Raw genomic sequence first — 20,440 nt, 5'->3', positions numbered from 1 at the left:
TACATTTAGGACTAATTATTATACACTAAACGTTAATAAAGAATTGTTAATACTTTACTGTAATCTACTTTAGCTTCATGAAATGCAACATAATGTTCTTTGAACATCTGATCAATGGAAACAAGAACAAAAAACAATCAATGCACCTGCCTATACATATAAACATAATCATAGTGTATTACTCACCCTGAAAATTATATTTTTACCTGTAATGTTTACTGTATCTGTCAAGTGATTTCCTACAATAAGTAATATATATAGAACTTGACAAATTTTATTAATATACAAAAATAAGAAATGTAAGTTAATGAAATTTAATCTTTCACATTTGTCACGAATTTCTTTACTTGGTTTTTAGAACAAATATGAACCTAACCCTTTTATATTTTACAAAACTTATGAATTTTTGTGCAGATTGAAATTTACCAAACAATGAAAGTATAGATCTATATATATATATGTACAAGTACTGAATAGAAAATAAATTTTTATTTACTTGTGACTAAAAAAGCTTATAAAATGACATTAGAAGATGTACAAAATGCAGCAAGAAAAGCAGTACAGTTCGATAGTAACAATCAATACAAACAAGCTTTATATTATTATAACATTGCTGTGAAATACCTTACTGAGTTGCAAGATCCTGTGTATGATCAGAAACTTTCAGAATATCAGGAAAGACTATCAGTAATAAAGAAACTTAGTAAGTATTTTATATAAATTTATACTTTATACAGAGGCAAATAAAAATGTGTACATTATTAATCATTCATAGTTAGCGAAGAAGAGCAGAAATCTTGTAAAGCTCAGTCTGTACATCAGTCAGAGTTGCAAAGATGTAAATTTCTTATAAATCAAGCACAAGATGCGGATGAAGCTGGTTTGAAAGATATTGCTGTAAAATTATATACAGATGCTGCTGAATTTGGACTTAGTGTAGTATGTAAAACAAGTTTTTAATGCTAACAAAATCAGTTTTGTAAAAGACATTGGTTAATTAATACTATAACTACAGAAAACTACTGATTCAGAAGCTAAAGGAAAATTAACTGCTCTTGTAAGACTTGCTCTTGATAGAGCTGAATCTTTAAAGGGTGTGAAAAAACAAGAGAATGTTGACATTTTTGAAACACTTTCTAAATTACCACCAGTGCCAGAAACAAGTTTGGATGAAGATGTAGATAAAATCCCATCGCTACCAACAACAAGACCTATTTTAAATTCTGGTAATGCAAATAACAATTGTATATCTTTTTTTAAGAATTTTTTTCTTTCCTCTTAATTAATCATAATTTTTAGGGAAACAAACTCGACCACCGCTTCATCGTGGTAGCAGTATGCATTTAAAAGTAAGCGGCGGTAGTAGTAATTACACAGAGGAAGAGAAAAGGGTTTTACTTCATAGTTCTCATATCAACGATCATGAATTCGTACCCTTTATGAGTATTGATCTTACAGAAAAATTTCAGTATGCCATTCCATTTACTGATAGAGACGGTTTGTTAGAATTAGCACCAAAACAGAAACCTGATTTTGCAAGATGGTGCCGACCGGAAGAGCTATTTTCTGATCCGAAAATGCTTAAAGGTCCTCATGTCGATTACTATAGTATAAAACAAACTGTTAGTAATAGATGGTCATTACTGTTATGTTGTTAAAATTCTTGATTTAATTGTTAATTTAATATTCAATTTTAGGTTGTTTCTGATTGCTCCTTGGTTGCTTCACTAGCTGTTAGTGCTCAATATGAAAAAAGATTTGGACGTAGACTTATCACGTCTATTATTTATCCGAAAAATAGAAATAAAGAACCAATTTATAATCCATTTGGTAAGAATTTGTGTATTATTGTACAAATTATAAAACTTTCTTCTTTAAAAAATTAATGTGCTAGAATTTTATGATTAGGAAAATATATGGTGAAACTACACATTAATGGCATACCGCGGAAAGTTATAATAGATGACTTACTTCCTGTAAGTCGTTACAACCAATTACTTTGTTCCTACTCCAGCAATCAGGGAGAGCTGTGGATCTCATTACTGGAGAAAGCATACATGAAAGTAATGGGTGGTTATGATTTTCCTGGCTCAAATAGTGTAAGCCCATTTTTGTACAGTATTTTGGTAAATTAATGATATTTGTCTAACAAGTAAATATTGTTTAGAATATAGATTTACATGCTCTAACTGGATGGATACCAGAGAGGTGGGCTATAAGACCAGGTGAACCAGATTTTAATAAAGACAATTTGTATAATGTTTTATTATCACGTTTACATAAAGGAGATGTACTAGTGACAGTGGCTACTGGAGAACTATCTGATTTAGACGCTGATAGAACAGGTCTTGTACCTACTCACGCATATGCTGTTCTTAATGTTAGAAACATAAATGTGAGCAGTAATTTTTTATTTAAAACAAATAGTAAAAGACATAAGATTCATAGACATAATTACAGGGAGAAAGATTGGTACAACTGAAAAATCCTTGGTCTCATTTACGTTGGAAAGGAAATTATTCAGAGCTTGATACCATGCATTGGACGAACGAATTAAAAGAAGCATTAAATTATGATCCAGATTCTGCGTCTCAATTTGATAACGGAGTATTCTGGATTGATTATGATAGCATATGTCGCTTCTTCGACGTGTTTTACTTAAACTGGAATCCAGGTTTATTTCATTACACTTATTGTATTCACCAGTAAGTTACATGTTTCTCATTCCACTTATAGTTTTATGATATATTATAAAAAGATCTTTCGTTATAGGATGTGGAATGCAGGAACAGGCCCGGTAAAAGATGCATACAATATAGGTGACAATCCTCAGTTTAGTTTAGAGGTGCAAAATAATGTAACAGGGGTCATATGGATTCTCTTAACGAGACATATTACGGATATAGCAGATTTCCGACAGAACCAAGAATATATTACAATATTAGTGTATAAAAATGATGGAAGAAGAGTATATTATCCTCGTAAGAAAAATAATTTGTTTATAATATTTTTGATATTAAATGTAAGTGTAACTTTAAATATTGAATCATGTAGATGATCCACCACCGTACATTGATGGTGTACGAATAAATAGTCCTCACTACCTCTGTAAACTAAAGCTAGATGCGAATAGTGATTCTAGATACACTCTAGTCATATCGCAGTATGAAAAGACGAATACGATATATTACACTTTACGCGCTTACGGCACATGTCCATTTACATTACGAAAGATGCCGCAATTATACAAATACGAAAAAGAGGTATATTTATTTTTTACTTATTTATTCGTTTAAAATATATTGTATTAAAATAATTGTTATTTTAGATCACTGATGGCCAGTGGAAAGGTGTTTCAGCTGGTGGATGCAGTAATCATCCAACATATCAAAACAATCCACGTTACCAATTAGTATTAGAAAGTTCAAACAATAATAATTATTTGTTGATTATATTAAAAGGTCCTAAACAGTATCAAATAGGTTTTGATATTGTTTCGGTTGTATTAAATGATCCTGACGCACCCAGCGCGTTCAAAATGAAAAGTTCAGGACCATTCAGGTATTATTTAATTATATATTATACATAATTATGTAAATAATGAATTAATAATTAAATCTTATACAGGTCGGGCTTTGTTTATCTTGAATTAGAAGATGTACCTGCTGGTACTTATCATGTTACACCATCAACATACATCCCTGGGCAAGAAGGACCTTTTTTCTTAATTTGCAAATCATCTTGCAAACTACAGCTTCAAAGGTTACAGTAAGAACATTAATTATAACATAATTTACTTTTTTATATATAAATGCATATTACATAGTCATTCATTTATACGCATCAAGTGTGATATACAAAAAGGAGCTATAAAATGTTTATATTTACTGTTACAAAATTATAAATAAATGTTGCTAATACTAACTTATTTACAAATGTTACAATGCCAAAATGTATGTTAATATCATAAACAGTGAAATGTTTTTTTTTTTTTTTTAATATGCGAACTAAAGAAGATTGGAAAAATAATTAAATAAGGTATTATAAAATGCTTTTATTATATTTTCAAAGTACAAATTAGACTAGACAACTACTGACTGGATTATGAAGATTTGTGGCACTTTATTTATGTTCAGTATTTGTTTGATATTATGTTTGGCACGTATGCAGCTCAATTTCGACGAGTATAATTTTCTAAATATCTTTTTATCAGCTAATTAATATTTTTTTGTACTATTCGTATGTATGTACGCAGTACGGAAAAATACGAACGTCGTTTTGATAAAATAATGTGTTTTTAATCATCTGTATGTGAATGTGAAGAAAACGCATCAAATAGTGTTAATCGTAAGTATTATTGCATTACTATATTTCTTTTTTATCTACTTAATAGAAACTATGTTCTACAATATTAATTCTGTTTTTTTCCAAATTTTTTTACTATAATTTTGGCTAACACATTTTCAATTTTGTTAAAAATGTGTATAGTAATTTATATCCTAAAGATGTCATAACTTAATAACAATTGTATTGTGTAATTAATACTTATATTCTGATTTTTAAATATGCTATTTCGTATTTTGATATTCATTAGTTATGGAATTCTTTAACATCTGTCAATAGTGGCTTACAAATAATTAGAAACTAATAATTATTGTTAATTGTAATATTTCTCGTTAACCTAACGATAACTATAAATAAATAATCGTGTAATTTATATGAAATCATGGACTGTAAAACAGAAATTGAGTAGAACATAAATGTATTTACAGAACTGCTGACAGATAAATTATAAAAAAAATTATGGACAATTATACAAAAAATGTACACAATGAATAAACAGAATAGTATTAATTGGAAATGAAATTGTAAAGAAAACTGTATAGAGTGAAATTGTTATATGTATAACAGTATTCTCGCGTTGTAATTATTTAGATGTATATATAGAAGGCACTATTGTCAACGTAGAGAAATATTATTAATGTAGAAAATATTTAAATTAAATTGTACTTTTACTATTCTGCTTAATGTTATGATATGCGTTATAAATTTAATCAATGTTTAATTATTATAATTCTGTTGCTACTATGTATGCAATAATTTATAATTATAAACACAATCATTGTTATTTTAAATTCACTAAAATTATTAATTCATATTGATTTTGTTTTAAATTAATTTGAATTTAATTTAATAGTAAAATACCTTTGTATTATAATATCACCTTAAACAGTTTTCTTTACTTTATATTTAAACTTGCATTCTTCCTATAAGATGAGCGTAAATTTTGATATCTTAGTAGTATGCACTATTGTTTCGAATAAAGATTAAGCTGTACATTGTATAAACGATATTAGAAATTACAACTATTACAAATAGAATGTTATTTATAATTACAAGTTAAACTAGGGACGAATTGTTAGATGTATTATTTGTTAGATCAGTTTGAAAGAGAGCAGAGTTTATGAATAATAATTATCTTAAAAACGTTTTCAAAATATTTAATGTTCTGAAAATTGTTTTGTTTAATCACATTCTTTAGCTTATTTTAATAGATTGACTATAGATTCGGCCTCCTTTAGTTTTGTGCTAATTTATATTTTTAACGTTTCATTTTGGTTTTTTTCAAGGCATTAGTTTTAAATTGGCACCTCTTATATTTCTAAACATCTTGCTAACATACCAATTAAAATTTATAAATTTAAATATGCCTTATTAAGTTTTCAAAATGATTATATTTACGGTGATATTACTCTGCAATGAGTAATAATGCAAAAATTGGATCTCATAGAATAATATTAATGGAAGGAATTGATTTTCACAATCTAAAAGGACGTTATTAATATCTCTTGAAATTTAACTTTCCGTACCTCTGCTTTTGTATCTCATGTGTGAAAATCAAAGTAAGCAATGATAATGATAACAATAAAATCATAATACGTAAATTACTTCAAATAATACTTTGATATTTATATTTTTATCTTAAATATAAATTAGTAAACTTATTTCATCAAAATTTCATTATTTACAAGTGTTCTTGTATAAATTAAAATAGGTAAACTCAAAGGCGCGAAAAGTTATATTTTTTTTTTCTTGTTAATTAAATTTTTAGACGGAAAATATCTATTTTAAATAGTATATATCTTTTCTATTAATCAATAATATATATGTATATTATTGTCAGAGTATAAAATTATTTTCTAATGATGTGATGCTTTTAGCAAAATGTAAGAAAAATGGTAAATACAATGCTTTTCAACCTTGTGTTATTTTCACCTGCTAAATTCTGGAAGTGGTTTAGCTATTCCTTCGCTGTAAGCTTTGTGAACTGCTTCACATACGAATCTATACTGACTCTGTAATCAAATATTTGTTTTATTATTATTTACAGTATAATTTTAATCGTATTTTTTTCCTTTAATTTAACTTACAGCATTTTGTATCATCATTGCTCTTTGATCTCTCATAGATCGCACAATGTCTAGTGGATATACTGGTTGATTTGCTTCGATAAGACACAGTGCTGTTTCCATTAACACTAAAACACCTGTTCTACCTATTCCAGCGGAACAATGAACAACAGCAGGTTCTACCATTCCTGTTCGAGCTGCCCGTACTCTTTCAGTAAACGTCGTAAATTGTCGCCAATCGCTAGGAACGCCATGATCTGGCCAGCTGCAGTATTGCATATGCGTTATGTCTCTTTCCTCTCCAGTCTATAAAATATATAGGCAATCAATCATCAATCGTACAGCAATAAAACATAATATAGTTTCTAATTTTATTTACATTAATATCACGAAGTATGAATTCTCGAAATATAAAAGTGTCTTCAACATTTTCAGCCGTGGATGTAAGCGTAAGATTCCGCAGTGTTAGAGTTTCGTTGAGCGCAGGCCAATACTGATGACATTTTGCTCGGCCACGATCAACTAAAGTTGTAAGCATTACAACGAGAGTGCTGCCTGCTTCTAAAACCATCTGCCAAAAATCAGCTACTGTCGAAGACAATGGTCCTTGGGTAGCAATGTATCTATTGATAATACCCGATCCTGGTATTTCCATATTCACATAGTTAGCATTAATGTAATCTCCGCTCGCAGAGCCCATGAGTATCACTCGAGTAACATCGTCTGGAAACATATTAATTCAAAGAATTTATAGAAAACTTTATACATTAAATCTTTTTTATTCTTACATGGTGAGATATCTCGGTAACGATTTTTGCTCTGATTTTCAGGCTTCTTGGATTCAAGAGATGTAAGCTCAGGATTCTTTCTGTACAACTGCTCGTATTGCGCAATTAAGGCACCACTTGCTAGACCATCAGCAAGGAGTAACATTGATTGTGCTAATGCATCTGATCCAATAGCTGCGTGAGGTGCATCAGGAACGTATCTTGTTTAAACAAAGGTGGTATTGGTATTAATATTTGGTATGATAATTAATATTTTAATTATCTATAGCTAAATGTAATACCTATATGGAGGTTCTTCTTCGGACGTTTCATCAGTACCCGCTAAAGCATTGTACAAAGCATTTGGCCTAACTGTTAATGTCAATTCACCTGAGCCCGAATCACGAGACTGACGAATTAAATTCACTACATGTTCGTGTAACAATCCATTCACATCGATCCCATTTATGTATACTACCTGTTTATTTATAACAAATAGTTTGAAAAGTTGCAATTCAAATGCTAACAATAATACAAACCTGATCTCCTTCATTTAATTTTGGATAACAACGATCGGCAGGTGTATTCGGCGCTACTCTGGATACTAAAATAGGCATGTCAAGATCTAAACCACCTTTTACGTTAAACCCAAATCGACCCTGTTCATCTGGCGTTAAAGATATCGTTACTAATCCATCTTCCACTATCTGTAAATCACCACATTTGACATTATTCATTGTAAAAATAATCAGAAATTAAAGAACATCAAATATGTACCTGGGGAGCAGGTGAACTTGTAGGTTCACTATAATCAGGAAGATCATAAATATTTCTTTCGGCCGTTGTATCATCGTCCACATAACTTAAAACTCTAGATCCTAATACAGGTGAAAATGCATTTCCCTGGGTATGCGAGCCTGTTATTTCTTCTCGAAGAGACAGAAAGCCGCCTTCACTATGGAGCAAGACAAATTAGTTTAAGATAAAAGATTACATTTTTAAATGGCTTAAATTGATTTCAACTAACTCGTCACTAGGATTCCCTTCACCCCAGGCTTGACGAGGTTCACGAGCACCAAGAGATTGAACTTTATTATCATACGGCCTAGGAGGTCTTCCAGGGGGTATAGATAATTTTCCTTTTTCTTCAATAATCGAAGCTGATGTTACCCCATGTACTAATCTTTTGCTAGGAGATCTAAATTTATTAAATTGTCATGTTATATTACGAATAACAAATAATATGATACTCTATAGTATTACCTAATAAACGTTCTTTCCACCCTGGCTCTATGCTTTCCATCTTCAACTGTTTGGAATTCAGTACGCCCTGAATAAGTAAATCTACTACTTAAGGTAAGTGGAAAACGCCTTGGCCTCGTTTTAGGACTGTGAAGTCTAAAAAATGTGTGATGCTCGACACATGCTTTCCATAAATTTTTTGAACTTCGATATGTTTGCATGTTAAAACCAAGTAATGTATCGTAATTTTCTGACTAGAATGAAATTTTGTATACATTAGCAAAAAGCTCTAACGATATTTTTAATTATAAAATAGAATATTTCGAAGTACCTGTTCTCTTCTGAGTTGAATAAAAAATTGTTTCCGTTTGAACGAAATTTTAACTATTTTTGACCATGAAAATACATTGATTTTTATTCCGTTTTGAAATACTACTAAGCCTATAGATGTTACACCTAATTGTATTTCTTTATTCGTTGAATCCTAGATAAAGAATAAAGTAAAATAAATTGAAACTGTTAAATACTTGGAAGAAAAATTGGTAATACAAATACGTACTCTAGCTTTATGTAATTCTACCCCATACATATCTAATCTCTTTGCATGATCTAAAAAATTGAATTCTGCATCTGCTGGTAATTGACCCCTAGAGAATATGTAATATTAGGTAACATTTCTTATAAAAAATAAACGATTAATGTTATATGTACAAATTCAACCTACTTATGAAGTTTATGTAATTCAGAAATTTTTTTTTCCATTTCCTCAGTCTGTCCTGGTATTAACTGTAACCTCGAAAGATATCCTGGACCATGTTCTTCTGGATGATAATCGCCTAACTCAGCTGTAATCACATAAAAACTATAATATTGTAAATAAATTTTACAACAAAATAAATGTTAGTGTAGTGCAATGCTTACATTGAACAGTATAACTGGCAATAAGACACGCTGTACTCGGTGGTAACTGAAGTTTTCCTTGAAGAATGTCTCTTCGTATTTGTAAGTAAAATTGATATCTAGTATATTCTTCTTGTAATTTACTAGGGTCAGATACATAAAACTTCACTCTAAAATAAAATTGTCCGCCTGAAATGATAAATTATTTTACATTATCTCATGAGGTTTGTCTCTGTAGATACAAGTAGGCAATCTAAATAGGATCTTTACCCTTACTTCTTATCTGCTTCTTAACTGGCTTACTAGGATCTAGCCACCTCTAAAACATTCAAATCATTGCATTACTTAATGAAAAAATTTTCATAATAAAATTAGTACAAGATTTTACCATTACATCGGGTGAATATGTACAGGTTGTAGCTCCATTTTCAGCATATTGCAAACCAAAATAATCTTTCTCAACAAGTTCCAAGTGTTGAAATACCAAATCCAATAGTGCTTGACCCTTTGCTCTTTTCTAAAACATTTAAAATAGTGTCTAAACAATAGAGGAAAACATTTTATTCTTTTTTCTATTTCTTTGTAACAATTTATAGACTTACATCTAATTGAAATGTGTGTTGAGTATCATCAAGGAATACAACAGTTGCTGATAAAGATTTTAGCCTACGATTTCTTGCTAATTCAGCACCACGAACGTGGTAGCTCCCACTGGAGCCACTCAACGCTCTACGAGATACGCTTTCAATCATCTCAAAGATTTGAAGGCGTGTCAACCACCTTCCCGACACCGCCTCTCTGCTATGCTGACCACCTAAATGTTTACAAAAGAATGATCAAAATATTATTTAAACTATGTTAAATAATAACAGAAAAGTAATATCGATAGAAAAGGAAATTTAAATAACACTAGATGCAAGGTTATGTCATCAACCATGCTGTCTATTTTGATAAATAACTGGACAAATCAATCTCCTACAGTTACATAGTCTGATTAATTGTAAATCACTATTGATAGTGTAATTACATTCAGAAGATGTCATTGAAAATAAATTCATCAGGTCAGCAATCTAACGTCAGTTATATAAGCAAGTTCATGTCTACTATGTGCCAGAATAATATAGAACGAGGTATTCTGAAAATAGTTTACATAAAAGAAGCAAAATGAACTCATTAACTACCAAATATATTTAAATGCTTTGCATATCAATCCTTTCGGGCATGAAATATAAAATAAAAATTTCTTTTTATAAAATTAATTAAACTGTAATTGTATTTATTTGTTATTTATAATATAAAAATAGTAAAATATTTATAATTCAAGTTCATTTACAATAATCAACCACAGATACAGTTTTACAGGACTGTGTGTTAGGATATTTGTTTTGTATGTTACAAATGAAATGGTTATTATTTAATACAGGAAATATCCAAAGATCTTTTAGGCAAAAATCTTGAACTGTAAACATAAATAATTTCAATATTAACCAGGGTATATACGTATATTTCAAATATTAGAATAAATAATTAATTAATACGCATCAAAGCGGATGCGACGTGTAATTGTATTAAACAAGCATAGTAAAATCAACACTTACATTCATGATCCGTTGCACTACCTCCAATACACAGGTTTTCACAGGTGTTCCTGATAAGTTGACAAGCGAAAAACTGTTAACGCTTGTTAGTGCTTTCGTAAATGATATTTATTAAAGCATCAGGGAAAAAATAAATCTTTGTTATAAAGTAATTTCATCGAGAATTTTTTCTTTTTTAAAGCTTTTCTCATTATTTTCTACAGCCACATATCGATGCGTTAACTTTGAAAAAACGCAATCCCAATTAAACTGGTTAGCATTGGTTACCGTATCACTTTATCGCAGTTAATAGTAAAACAAGTTTAATTCTATAAAACTATAAGTTCTTTCACTCGATCAGCAACATATAAGGTAACGCTAATAAATCGGCACGACAAGCAATGATATCAATGAATTACATTCAATGTTCTCTTCCAACTTTACAACAACCATTGTAAATATTGTATGTATTCGTAGACTATATTATTCTGAAATAATTTCTTTCAACAGCATCGTACCATAAAGATTAACAATTTTATTTGCAATAAAATTGTTTGACGCCCTGATAGAAAATTTCACTGTGTTACATGCATGTACTACATTGTATGCATGTATGCGCGCATTTATATTAACCATAGAATAAGTGAAATTAAGATATTGTAATTCACTTTCTTCCACATACTATAGTAACGATGTTCGTTATTTATGGATTGTACATAATATAATGCAACAGTTCATAACGTAATTACGCGTCCTAACTTGGTATATTTTACAAATAACTTGCTGGTAATTAAGGTTGAAATATTTTGAAAATTGTGCATATTATAATTGCTGTATTTTACAAGAAAGGGCTAGTTTTGTAGATTATAATTGTTAAAATATCAGATACAATTTGAAATTCTTATTACGGTAATCGAACAGTTTCGGTAACAGCGTTGAACGTGTAGAAAGTTGAAGAAACTTAAAATCATTTCGCGATTGCTACTTATCGCGTAACTCGAGGTGTTGATCTTCTGCAACAATGTAGAATAGTAAAGTTAATTTACGAAATTTTTATTAATCGTTAGCGTGCACTGTATTGTTAAAGTTATTTTTGCATTCGTTCGCTGGGAGCGCTGCTGCATTTTCTTTCACGAGCGAATAGCTCACGCTGCATCAAAACTATTCCCGCCGCGTGGCCTGTAGTTTGTGTTGATTTCGCATTTCGCAGCCGCGTGTTGTGCTACACTGAAACAAATTGAAAACAAGCAGTTATGGCAAACGTATCCGTTGACAAAGAAACGTTCTTTCGACGTATGAAACGGCTCTATTCCGCGTGGAAAGTAAGAAATCCACGATTATTTTATTTTGATGTTAGCGGTAACCGTTAATGTTCGATATATGAAAATGTTTTTTGTTTAACAGGATGGAGAAGTCGGTACAGATGACAGTTTTAGTAAAATGGATTGTCTCGTTTCTGCAGTGGGCACAGACGAGGATATCGTTTACAGCAAATCAACGGCGTTACAAGTATATTATTTGAAAACCTTCTCATTTTACAGTCTAGTCTTTATGTGCTTAAATAATTAAATCATTTCTATCTTAATTTCTGCTTTGTTTTAGACTTGGCTCCTTAGTTACGAACTTACAGACACTATAATGATCTTAGCAGAAGAGTCTATTTGCTTCTTAGCTAGCAAGAAAAAAATTGAATTTCTAAGGAAACTTGAAAATCAGAAAGCAGAAGAAACTGGTGTACCCCCTGTGAAACTGCTTGTAAGAGATAGAGTAAGTATTTCATGTGATTCATGCTTTGTTCAACCACTCAAGATTTTGATCTTACATAATGTATTGTAATCTTTTTTTTTTTTAGAATGACGAGGATAAAGCTAATTTTGCTAAACTTATTGAGACTATAAAACAAAGTAAAAAGGGTAAAACATTGGGTGTTTTTTCAAAAGAAAATTATCCAGGTGCCTTTATGGATGCATGGAGAGCTGCTTTGAAATCAGAATCTTTTGATACGGTATGATGTCATTTCCTATAGTAATATAATGTGAGAATCGTTATTATAATGCTTACAATATACGTTACTAGGTTGATGTTAGTGCTGCAGCTGCATATGTAATGTGTCCAAAAGAGGATGCTGAGATTCTTACAATAAAAAAGGCATGTCTGGTGTCTGTAGATGTTTTCACAAAGTACCTTAAAGATCAGATCATGGAAATAATTGATTCTGATAAGGTATGCGAATTATTTTCATTTAAAACTATGCGTGTGTCATTGATTTTGATGTATGACTACTTTTATTTCAGAAAGTTAAACATTCAAAGCTTGCAGAAGGCGTAGACGCGGCAATAACGAATAAGAAATATGTAACCGGTGTCGATGTTACCCAAGTAGATATGTGTTATCCTGCGATAATACAGAGCGGTGGAAATTACTCACTAAAGTTCAGTGTTGTTAGTGATAAAAATACTTTGCATTTCGGTGTCATTGTATGTTCTCTCGGAGCACGTTACAAATCTTATTGTTCTAACATAGTTCGGACGTTATTAGTAAATCCCACTAAGCAGATCGAGGTAACTTGGAAATTTTATATATAATCGTAACTGTATACTTACCGTAATAACACGCGTTAATTGTCGCAGGATAATTATAACTTCCTTTTACAATTGGAAGAGGAGATTCTAAAGAAACTGATAGCTGGAGTAAAAATCAGCGAAGTATATGAAACGGGTGTGAAATATGTAAAGGATGAAAAGCCAGAAATGCTAGATCATTTAACCAAAAATTTCGGATTTGCTATGGGTATTGAATTTAGAGAGAGTTCGTTACTTATTGGTCCAAAAACTCATGCTGTAATAAAGAAAGGCATGGTGTTCAATGTAAATGTTGGATTGGCAAATCTTACAAATCCGGATGCTACTGAGAAGGAAGGAAAAGTCTATGCTCTTTTTATTGGCGATACTGTTATGGTTAACGAGGTAAAACTTCTACAATATTCCTGTTATTGTAAATTGAAAACTGAATGTTACAATAAAATTATTTATCTTAGGGACAACCTGCGATAAACTTGACACCATCGAAGAAAAAGTTAAAAAATGTTGGGATATTTGTTAAAGACGAAGAAGAAGAAGAGGAGGAGGGCAGTGGAAAAGAAAATGAACCCAAGCCGGAAATTCTGGGCCGCGGTAAAAGAACAGCGGTGATAGAATCGAAATTAAGAACAGAACATAGCTCGGAAGAGAAAAGGAAACAACATCAGAAAGAACTTGCACAACAATTGAACGAAGTTGCGAAAGCTCGATTGGCTCAGCAATCCGGTGGCAAGGAACAAGAAAAGATACGAAAATCAACGATATCGTATAAAAGTCTTAGTCACATGCCACGGGAACCGGAAGTAAAAGAGCTTAAATTATATGTGGGTAAGTTACAATGAAGTAGCTTTTATTACACAAATGTAACAAGCGAACAGAATATTAAGCATCTTGTTTGATATTTTCAGACAAAAAATATGAAACTGTAATTCTACCCATTTTTGGTATCCCTGTACCATTCCACATATCCACAATCAAGAACATCTCTCAGTCTGTAGAAGGAGATTACACGTATCTCAGAATAAATTTTTTTCATCCTGGTGCGACAATGGGTCGCAACGAAGGTGGATCTTATCCTCAGCCCGATGCCACCTTCGTTAAAGAAGTGTCAGTATATTTCACACTTATCTATTGTTCAAGCACAAACATGCGCAACAATAATTTATGCTGTTTACAGAACATATCGAAGTACAAACACAAAAGAACCCGGTGAAATTTCAGCGCCATCATCCAACCTGAACACAGCCTTTAGACTGATAAAAGAAGTCCAAAAGAAATTCAAAAACAGGGAAGCTGAAGAAAGAGAAAAAGAGGATCTCGTGAAACAAGACACTTTAATATTGTCACAAAATAAGGGTAACCCGAAATTGAAAGACTTGTACATTCGACCAAACATTGTCTCAAAAAGAATGACTGGGGGTTTAGAAGCGCATGTAAACGGTTTTCGATACACTTCTGTCAGAGGAGACAAAGTTGATATTCTTTACAATAATATTAAGAATGCCTTTTTTCAACCATGTGATGGTGAAATGATTATATTACTTCATTTTCATTTAAAGGTACTTGCCTTCTTGACATCGGAATAAGAATTATTCCAGTTACTATTAATAACCATGTTACTTATTAACATTTTTAGCATGCAATAATGTTTGGTAAAAAGAAACACGTGGATGTACAATTTTATACCGAGGTCGGTGAAATTACAACAGATTTAGGGAAACATCAACACATGCACGATCGTGACGATCTTGCCGCGGAACAATCGGAACGAGAACTTAGGCACAAATTAAAAACTGCGTTTAAAAGTTTTTGTGAGAAGGTAATATTAAATTATTGATGTTTTATTTCAAACAACGAAGAGAAATGATAAATGCTGGTTTAGGTTGAAAGTATGACGAAGCAAGAAATTGAATTCGACACACCGTTTAGAGAATTAGGATTCCCTGGCGCCCCATTCCGAAGTACTGTTCTTTTGCAACCAACCAGTGGTTGTTTGGTTAATCTCACAGAATGGGTAAGTTCTGTCAGCTATTAATATCAATTAGATTAATTGAAAATTTAATAGAAATAACATACTTGTATTTATATTTTAGCCTCCGTTTGTTATAACTTTAGAGGATGTTGAACTTGTTCATTTCGAAAGAGTGCAATTTCACCTGAAGAATTTTGATATGATTTTTGTTTTCAAAGATTATCATAGAAAAGTCGCCATATTAAATGCTATCCCTATGAACATGCTGGATCATGTAAAGGAATGGTTGAAGTAAGTTTCATTAAATATTATTCTTCGGTAAACGAATTCTAATGGAATAAAATTTAAACGTGTAATTTCTGGTCAGTTCATGCGACATTAGATACACAGAGGGTGTACAATCTTTGAATTGGACAAAGATCATGAAAACGATCACAGATGATCCTGAAGGTTTCTTTGACAATGGTGGTTGGACCTTCTTGGATCCAGAAAGTGATGCAGAAAATGAAGATCTGGAAGATGAAGAAGAAGAAGAGGATGATGCTTACGAGGTTTTAAATTTACTTGAATAATTATACAAAAATTTATGAAAGCAACAATTTTTATATTTGCTTATTTATCTAGCCAACTGATTTGGACAGCGAAGAAGAATCCGACGATGACTCTGAATACTCTGAAGCTTCGGAAGACTCGGATAGCGAAGGTACTTTTCGAATTACAAAATATAATTTTGTTTATTTAATGGCCCTTACTTGATCTATTCGTGTGTCAGAAGAAGAACTAGGTAGTTCTGAAGAATCAGGCAAAGACTGGTCAGACTTGGAACGAGAAGCAGCTGAAGAAGATAAAGAAAGAGGGGAAGATGGATTCCGCGATGATTATAATTCTAGCAAGAAAAAGAAATCAAGTCGAAAACACTCACCTTCACCTTCAAAGGATAGGTACATTATTCATCTTCCTGTTCCTTTCTCCGTTTTTCGATTGCCTTTAATTTCCACGGTATTTTTTGCAGGCATAATTCAAAACACAAAAGTTCTTCCAGTTCGAAAAATAAAAGTTCGTCCAGTAGTAAAGATAAAAAATCATCGTCATCAGATAAGCACAGGTAACAAAACTACGTATTTACCTAAATTACGTTCTGAAAGTTTAGACACAAAGGACATAATTTTGTTGTTAAATTGTGTTAAGTCTATTCTTTAATAATTAAAGATCGGATCGATCGCGGAGCGGGAGATCACACAAGAAAGTATCTCCTTCTACGTCATCCAAACACAGGTGATTAATATAAGTTTATATATATTCGACGACGTTTTATGTAACTTTATTTTCTTCTGTTTAGTCCTAAGAAGAGTGATAGACACGACAAACATAAATCGTCCAGCCATTCTTCATCTAACAGTAAAAAACGATCTCGCGAAGGGAGTTCAGAAAGAAACGACAGAGGATCAAAGAAATCTAAGTATGTATGAATACACCTTATTAGATATAATGTAACGTAATAGAATTATTAGTTCACGTTGCTTTTATATTTCCAGAAAATGAGAACAATTATCCAAATATGAGAGATAAAAGCACACCTGAAAACACAAACATCATGTTGGTTCTACATTAAGCTTTCTTACTTGTGGTACGTCAACTAAGTTATAAGAATAGTACATTTTCTTGCATTGATTCGTTTAAACTGCTCAGCAAACGATTTGTTGATATTATTTTAAAGTTCGATAGAGTACTCCAAGGTATAAAATGCTTGGAGGTGCAGTGATAGCGGTACAGTGTATATGAACATTTACGGGTAATGTATTCGTACGAACGTTTGCGATACATTTTTTATCAATTGTACATAAAACTCTCTTCTAAGTAATCAAGTATCGATTTTTTAATTATATAACATATAGTTACTAACACGTATCATTTCATTCCATTGTTCGTTTGCTAGTGGTAATAATACATTTGTATTAACTTGAGTTAATAAATTGAAGTACATATATTAACAACGCGAAACAATATTTATTGTACAGACAGTGAATATAACGTTATTTCGTGATTATTACAGACAAAATGAGGGAAACCTATAATAGGTATACTATAATAATTGTAATACGCTTTCAATGCAAGACAATGCACTAATGATAACTATCGTTAAATAAGATAACCAGATACGATAGAGATTAATTTACTAAGCGGAGAAAGCTGAAATGGATCAAAAACCTTTGATAATTTTGTTCGCATAGTTTTGAAATTTGTACCTTGGTAAACGAAATAAATACTTTTTAAGTTATTTATCATTAATTGTATAAATATCGTTCACTTATTCTAGTGAAGTAATCACAATTTAGCATGTAGCATACGATTACGTTTTTTAATTATATAACGTCATTAAATAACAATCAGTTTTGTTCTCGAGATTCAAATATTCATTCATCCTTGAGATCTTACGTAATTTTTCCCTGTTAAGTTTCAAAGAAGAGAAACAAGAATATCGATAGGTCTACGTGAAAGTGAAAGCAAAATGAAAGTGTAACTTTACGAAATTTGTCATACCCTTGACTTACATTTTTCGTTTTTTCTCCTTTTATATTGAGTAATTAACAAAGATGAAGGATACTTATCAACACTTTGGTATTATTTTTGGCAACGTTATATGACGATAAACGCCAAAGAAATACAGTTCCAATAAGAACGTAAATGTAGGTGAAGTGAAAGTACACTTCTGGTTAGTGGTTCTGCAGCTTTCTCCACGACATCACTAGCCACATCCATACATAATTCTAGCAGCTGACTTAGTTCAGTGTTTCACAATTTTGTGAATGACACGATTTTCTTTTTTATAACGAAACAATGTTATTCGGAATATATGTTGTAATTCTTTTACCGCTAAGGTCAACGAAAGGCTAGTTTTAAAGTATTTAAATCATGTCATAAATTTTATAAACTTAAATAAAATGAATGATCAAGTTTTTTCAAGGAAACGTTTAAGTAACATATACATGAATAGCGTCGTGAAGAAAATTTTTAATATACATTTAACATTGCCATCCTCTTGACAATAATACCAATAGGACTTTCTCAAAAGTCTCATAGAAATCAGGAATATTAATATTTTTATAAGGATCATACGAATAGGGTGTGTTTTTATTCAATTTATTTAAGAAAAAGTGACAAAAACTAAGTACATCGTTATAAAAAAAAAGTTATCACATTTTATAAATATTTGTTATAAAACTTAGGGCTAGAGAAATTTTTACAAGGAAACGATGACAATCGGGGAAGAAAGAAACGAATCTAATTTCGTCCTATCTGATCGATCTGAGCCTGAAGATTGTTCACGACTTCCGGAGGAACGTGCTCTCCCAGAATTTCAAAAAGATTGATCTTTTGATCACCAGGAATTGATTCGTACGCAGCCAGTTCTATACCCTCTTGTACCTTTTGTATTGTCGCATCTTTTGGAATAAGATAGGTATTCTGTGCTTGTTTTATAGCCTCGTTACTAAAAATTTGACCATCTTTTTGAGGAAATGCTACCGCTAATGCTATCACGGATAACAATATTAACAGTGTACGGATTTCCATCTGAAAAGGAAACAAATACTGATTAGGTACTTTTTGTTTAACTTCTATCTTTTAATACTTGTATTATATTTACCGTCTCTTATATTGAATTGTACAAATTTTCGTTGATATTCTTCATGTTAAGACTTACGAATGTGTACAAGTGCGATTTAGTAAAATATTATAATACAAATATAGTACTTAATGGAATAAGTACAAATTACAAGAACATTACTATTTGCTAGTGACAATTTACTGTAATTCAGTTTCCCATAAATGAAAGAAATAGTAGCAATAGATGAATTAACATTTTATAATTTTCAACAGCTCATTAATTTTATTCTTTAGAAGGTTGCTTCCACACTTTCACTATAAGATTGTAAGTGATGCCAGGTAAGTAACGTGGACGACGTACTTTCTCACCCGTTTGGTTTTAAACAGAAGTTAAAAATATTAACTTACGTTTATTCACTGTCAAAGCCGTGCGAATGTAAAGCAGTGAGAACGTTGGTCGACCGTTGATAACTAACAAAAAGAAAGTATAGTTCCCAGCTGATTCCACGCAACTCGTTAACGTTCCAGGGTTAATTGGTAAAAGGAAGTAGGTCTCTCAATCGCAAAAAACCGATCTGGGATGAATGTTGCTCACGTTGGGAGTATCGTGTTTCACAATCGGTTGCCACGAAGCGAAACTAAGCGCGCGGCCGGCAGAAGCGGCTTTTATACTGGAGATGGTCACTGTGGTTGCGGTAGCACACCACTCTTGGGCATACAGTAAAGATCCACCTTCCAATTTCTTAAAAGTTGCAGGAAGAGACGCGTGATCATCACTTTTGCTTTCGTTTTCCCGGCGAACCGTTCATTCTTGGTGAACGATAAATGGTAACATTGGTTCGCAATTGATGCGGTATTACCGTAATGTCACGTTTCACGGTTCATTAAAATAACTGCAATTCATGCCTATTTATCTAGCACGAGTTTTTGCAAGTTTCTTGTGAAAAATATGATCGCCTGTTCTGTAGAGATTATACAGAGCAAGTTACATATATTGATTATAAGCAGAGGTACTTTGGATTCAACAAAGCCGTTACACGATGTATATAATTCTTTTAAGCATTTCTCTTTACGCTTTTACAAATACCATTGCACGACCCGCCATGAATATTAGTGGCCTGTTAACCAATATGCAGTGATTGAAATAAACTCGTTTCACTTTTACCATTGTCCTCAGGCTAGTAACAGGATTCAAGTGTGTTGCTTACATAGTATTAATGCCCCAACTTTTCCATAAAATATTTTACTTTTTCGATTGTCTAACCTGCGAAATTTATCATCAATAAATAGCAACAAATTTGCAGCGCAAACAATTAAACGAGATTCATGTAAATAAATTGTGTAGGTATAAAAAAGCTTGAAATATTAATTCATAAATTATACAGCA

General features: G+C 31.6%; 4 protein-coding genes across 11 annotated transcripts; 2 read left to right on the top strand and 2 right to left on the bottom strand.

Moving 5' to 3' along the window:
• The first annotated feature begins 196 nt into the window (after positions 1-196).
• On the top strand, positions 197-3,928 carry LOC114872338 (calpain-7-like). The gene is made up of 13 exons (XM_029179427.2): positions 197-299; positions 415-703; positions 776-939; positions 1,016-1,226; positions 1,300-1,622; positions 1,698-1,830; positions 1,909-2,099; positions 2,168-2,395; positions 2,461-2,705; positions 2,773-2,981; positions 3,055-3,263; positions 3,329-3,561; positions 3,628-3,928. The coding sequence occupies exons 2-13, from the start codon at positions 520-522 to the stop codon at positions 3,770-3,772; spliced, it is 2,475 nt and encodes an 824-aa protein (XP_029035260.1). The 5' UTR covers positions 197-299; positions 415-519; the 3' UTR covers positions 3,773-3,928.
• Positions 3,929-6,133: 2,205 nt separating this feature from the next.
• LOC114872297 (tyrosine-protein phosphatase non-receptor type 4) lies at positions 6,134-11,533 on the bottom strand. Of its 5 annotated transcripts, XM_029179372.2 has the most exons (18): positions 10,918-11,508; positions 10,347-10,778; positions 9,922-10,133; positions 9,708-9,836; positions 9,590-9,638; positions 9,341-9,508; positions 9,144-9,264; positions 8,979-9,066; positions 8,751-8,903; positions 8,441-8,673; positions 8,205-8,375; positions 7,955-8,132; positions 7,717-7,884; positions 7,480-7,655; positions 7,199-7,398; positions 6,790-7,133; positions 6,432-6,716; positions 6,134-6,356 (listed from the first exon to the last, which is right to left on the bottom strand). In XM_029179372.2, exons 2-18 carry the CDS (start codon positions 10,375-10,377, stop codon positions 6,273-6,275), a joined length of 2,790 nt encoding a protein of 929 aa, XP_029035205.1. In that variant the 5' UTR covers positions 10,378-10,778; positions 10,918-11,508; the 3' UTR covers positions 6,134-6,272. The 5 variants fall into 5 exon arrangements, with proteins under 5 accessions (XP_029035205.1, XP_046141590.1, XP_046141591.1 ...); XM_046285634.1 differs by lacking the exon at positions 10,347-10,778 and having other exon boundaries at positions 11,415-11,533; XM_046285635.1 differs by lacking the exon at positions 10,347-10,778 and having other exon boundaries at positions 9,596-9,638; positions 11,415-11,533.
• A 497-nt stretch (positions 11,534-12,030) lies between these two features.
• Positions 12,031-17,075, top strand: LOC114872295 (FACT complex subunit spt16). Of its 3 annotated transcripts, none has more exons than XM_029179370.2 (20): positions 12,031-12,218; positions 12,301-12,405; positions 12,499-12,663; positions 12,749-12,901; positions 12,973-13,119; positions 13,191-13,457; positions 13,527-13,862; positions 13,934-14,303; positions 14,384-14,582; positions 14,653-15,034; positions 15,112-15,294; positions 15,358-15,489; positions 15,569-15,738; positions 15,815-15,998; positions 16,072-16,150; positions 16,223-16,388; positions 16,460-16,552; positions 16,657-16,722; positions 16,787-16,906; positions 16,983-17,075. In XM_029179370.2, exons 1-20 carry the CDS (start codon positions 12,150-12,152, stop codon positions 16,987-16,989), a joined length of 3,393 nt encoding a protein of 1,130 aa, XP_029035203.1. In that variant the 5' UTR covers positions 12,031-12,149; the 3' UTR covers positions 16,990-17,075. The 3 variants fall into 3 exon arrangements, with proteins under 3 accessions (XP_029035203.1, XP_029035202.1, XP_029035204.1); XM_029179369.2 differs by having other exon boundaries at positions 12,119-12,218; positions 16,220-16,388; XM_029179371.2 differs by lacking the exon at positions 16,657-16,722 and having other exon boundaries at positions 12,119-12,218; positions 16,220-16,388.
• Positions 17,076-18,675: 1,600 nt separating this feature from the next.
• On the bottom strand, positions 18,676-20,368 carry LOC114872299. 2 transcript variants are annotated; one of them, XM_029179383.2, is made up of 2 exons: positions 19,462-20,368; positions 18,676-19,020 (listed from the first exon to the last, which is right to left on the bottom strand). In XM_029179383.2, exon 2 carries the CDS (start codon positions 19,018-19,020, stop codon positions 18,730-18,732), a length of 291 nt encoding a protein of 96 aa, XP_029035216.1. In that variant the 5' UTR covers positions 19,462-20,368; the 3' UTR covers positions 18,676-18,729. The 2 variants fall into 2 exon arrangements, with proteins under 2 accessions (XP_029035216.1, XP_046141594.1); XM_046285638.1 differs by lacking the exon at positions 19,462-20,368 and adding an exon at positions 19,094-19,453.
• Positions 20,369-20,440: the final 72 nt, after the last annotated feature.

This window comes from Osmia bicornis, chromosome 5, assembly GCF_907164935.1.
Source record: "Osmia bicornis bicornis chromosome 5, iOsmBic2.1, whole genome shotgun sequence".
Classification (NCBI taxonomy): domain Eukaryota; kingdom Metazoa; phylum Arthropoda; class Insecta; order Hymenoptera; family Megachilidae; genus Osmia; species Osmia bicornis.
Note: the sequence above shows the minus strand (reverse complement) of the source record. Positions and strands in the feature narration are given on the sequence as shown.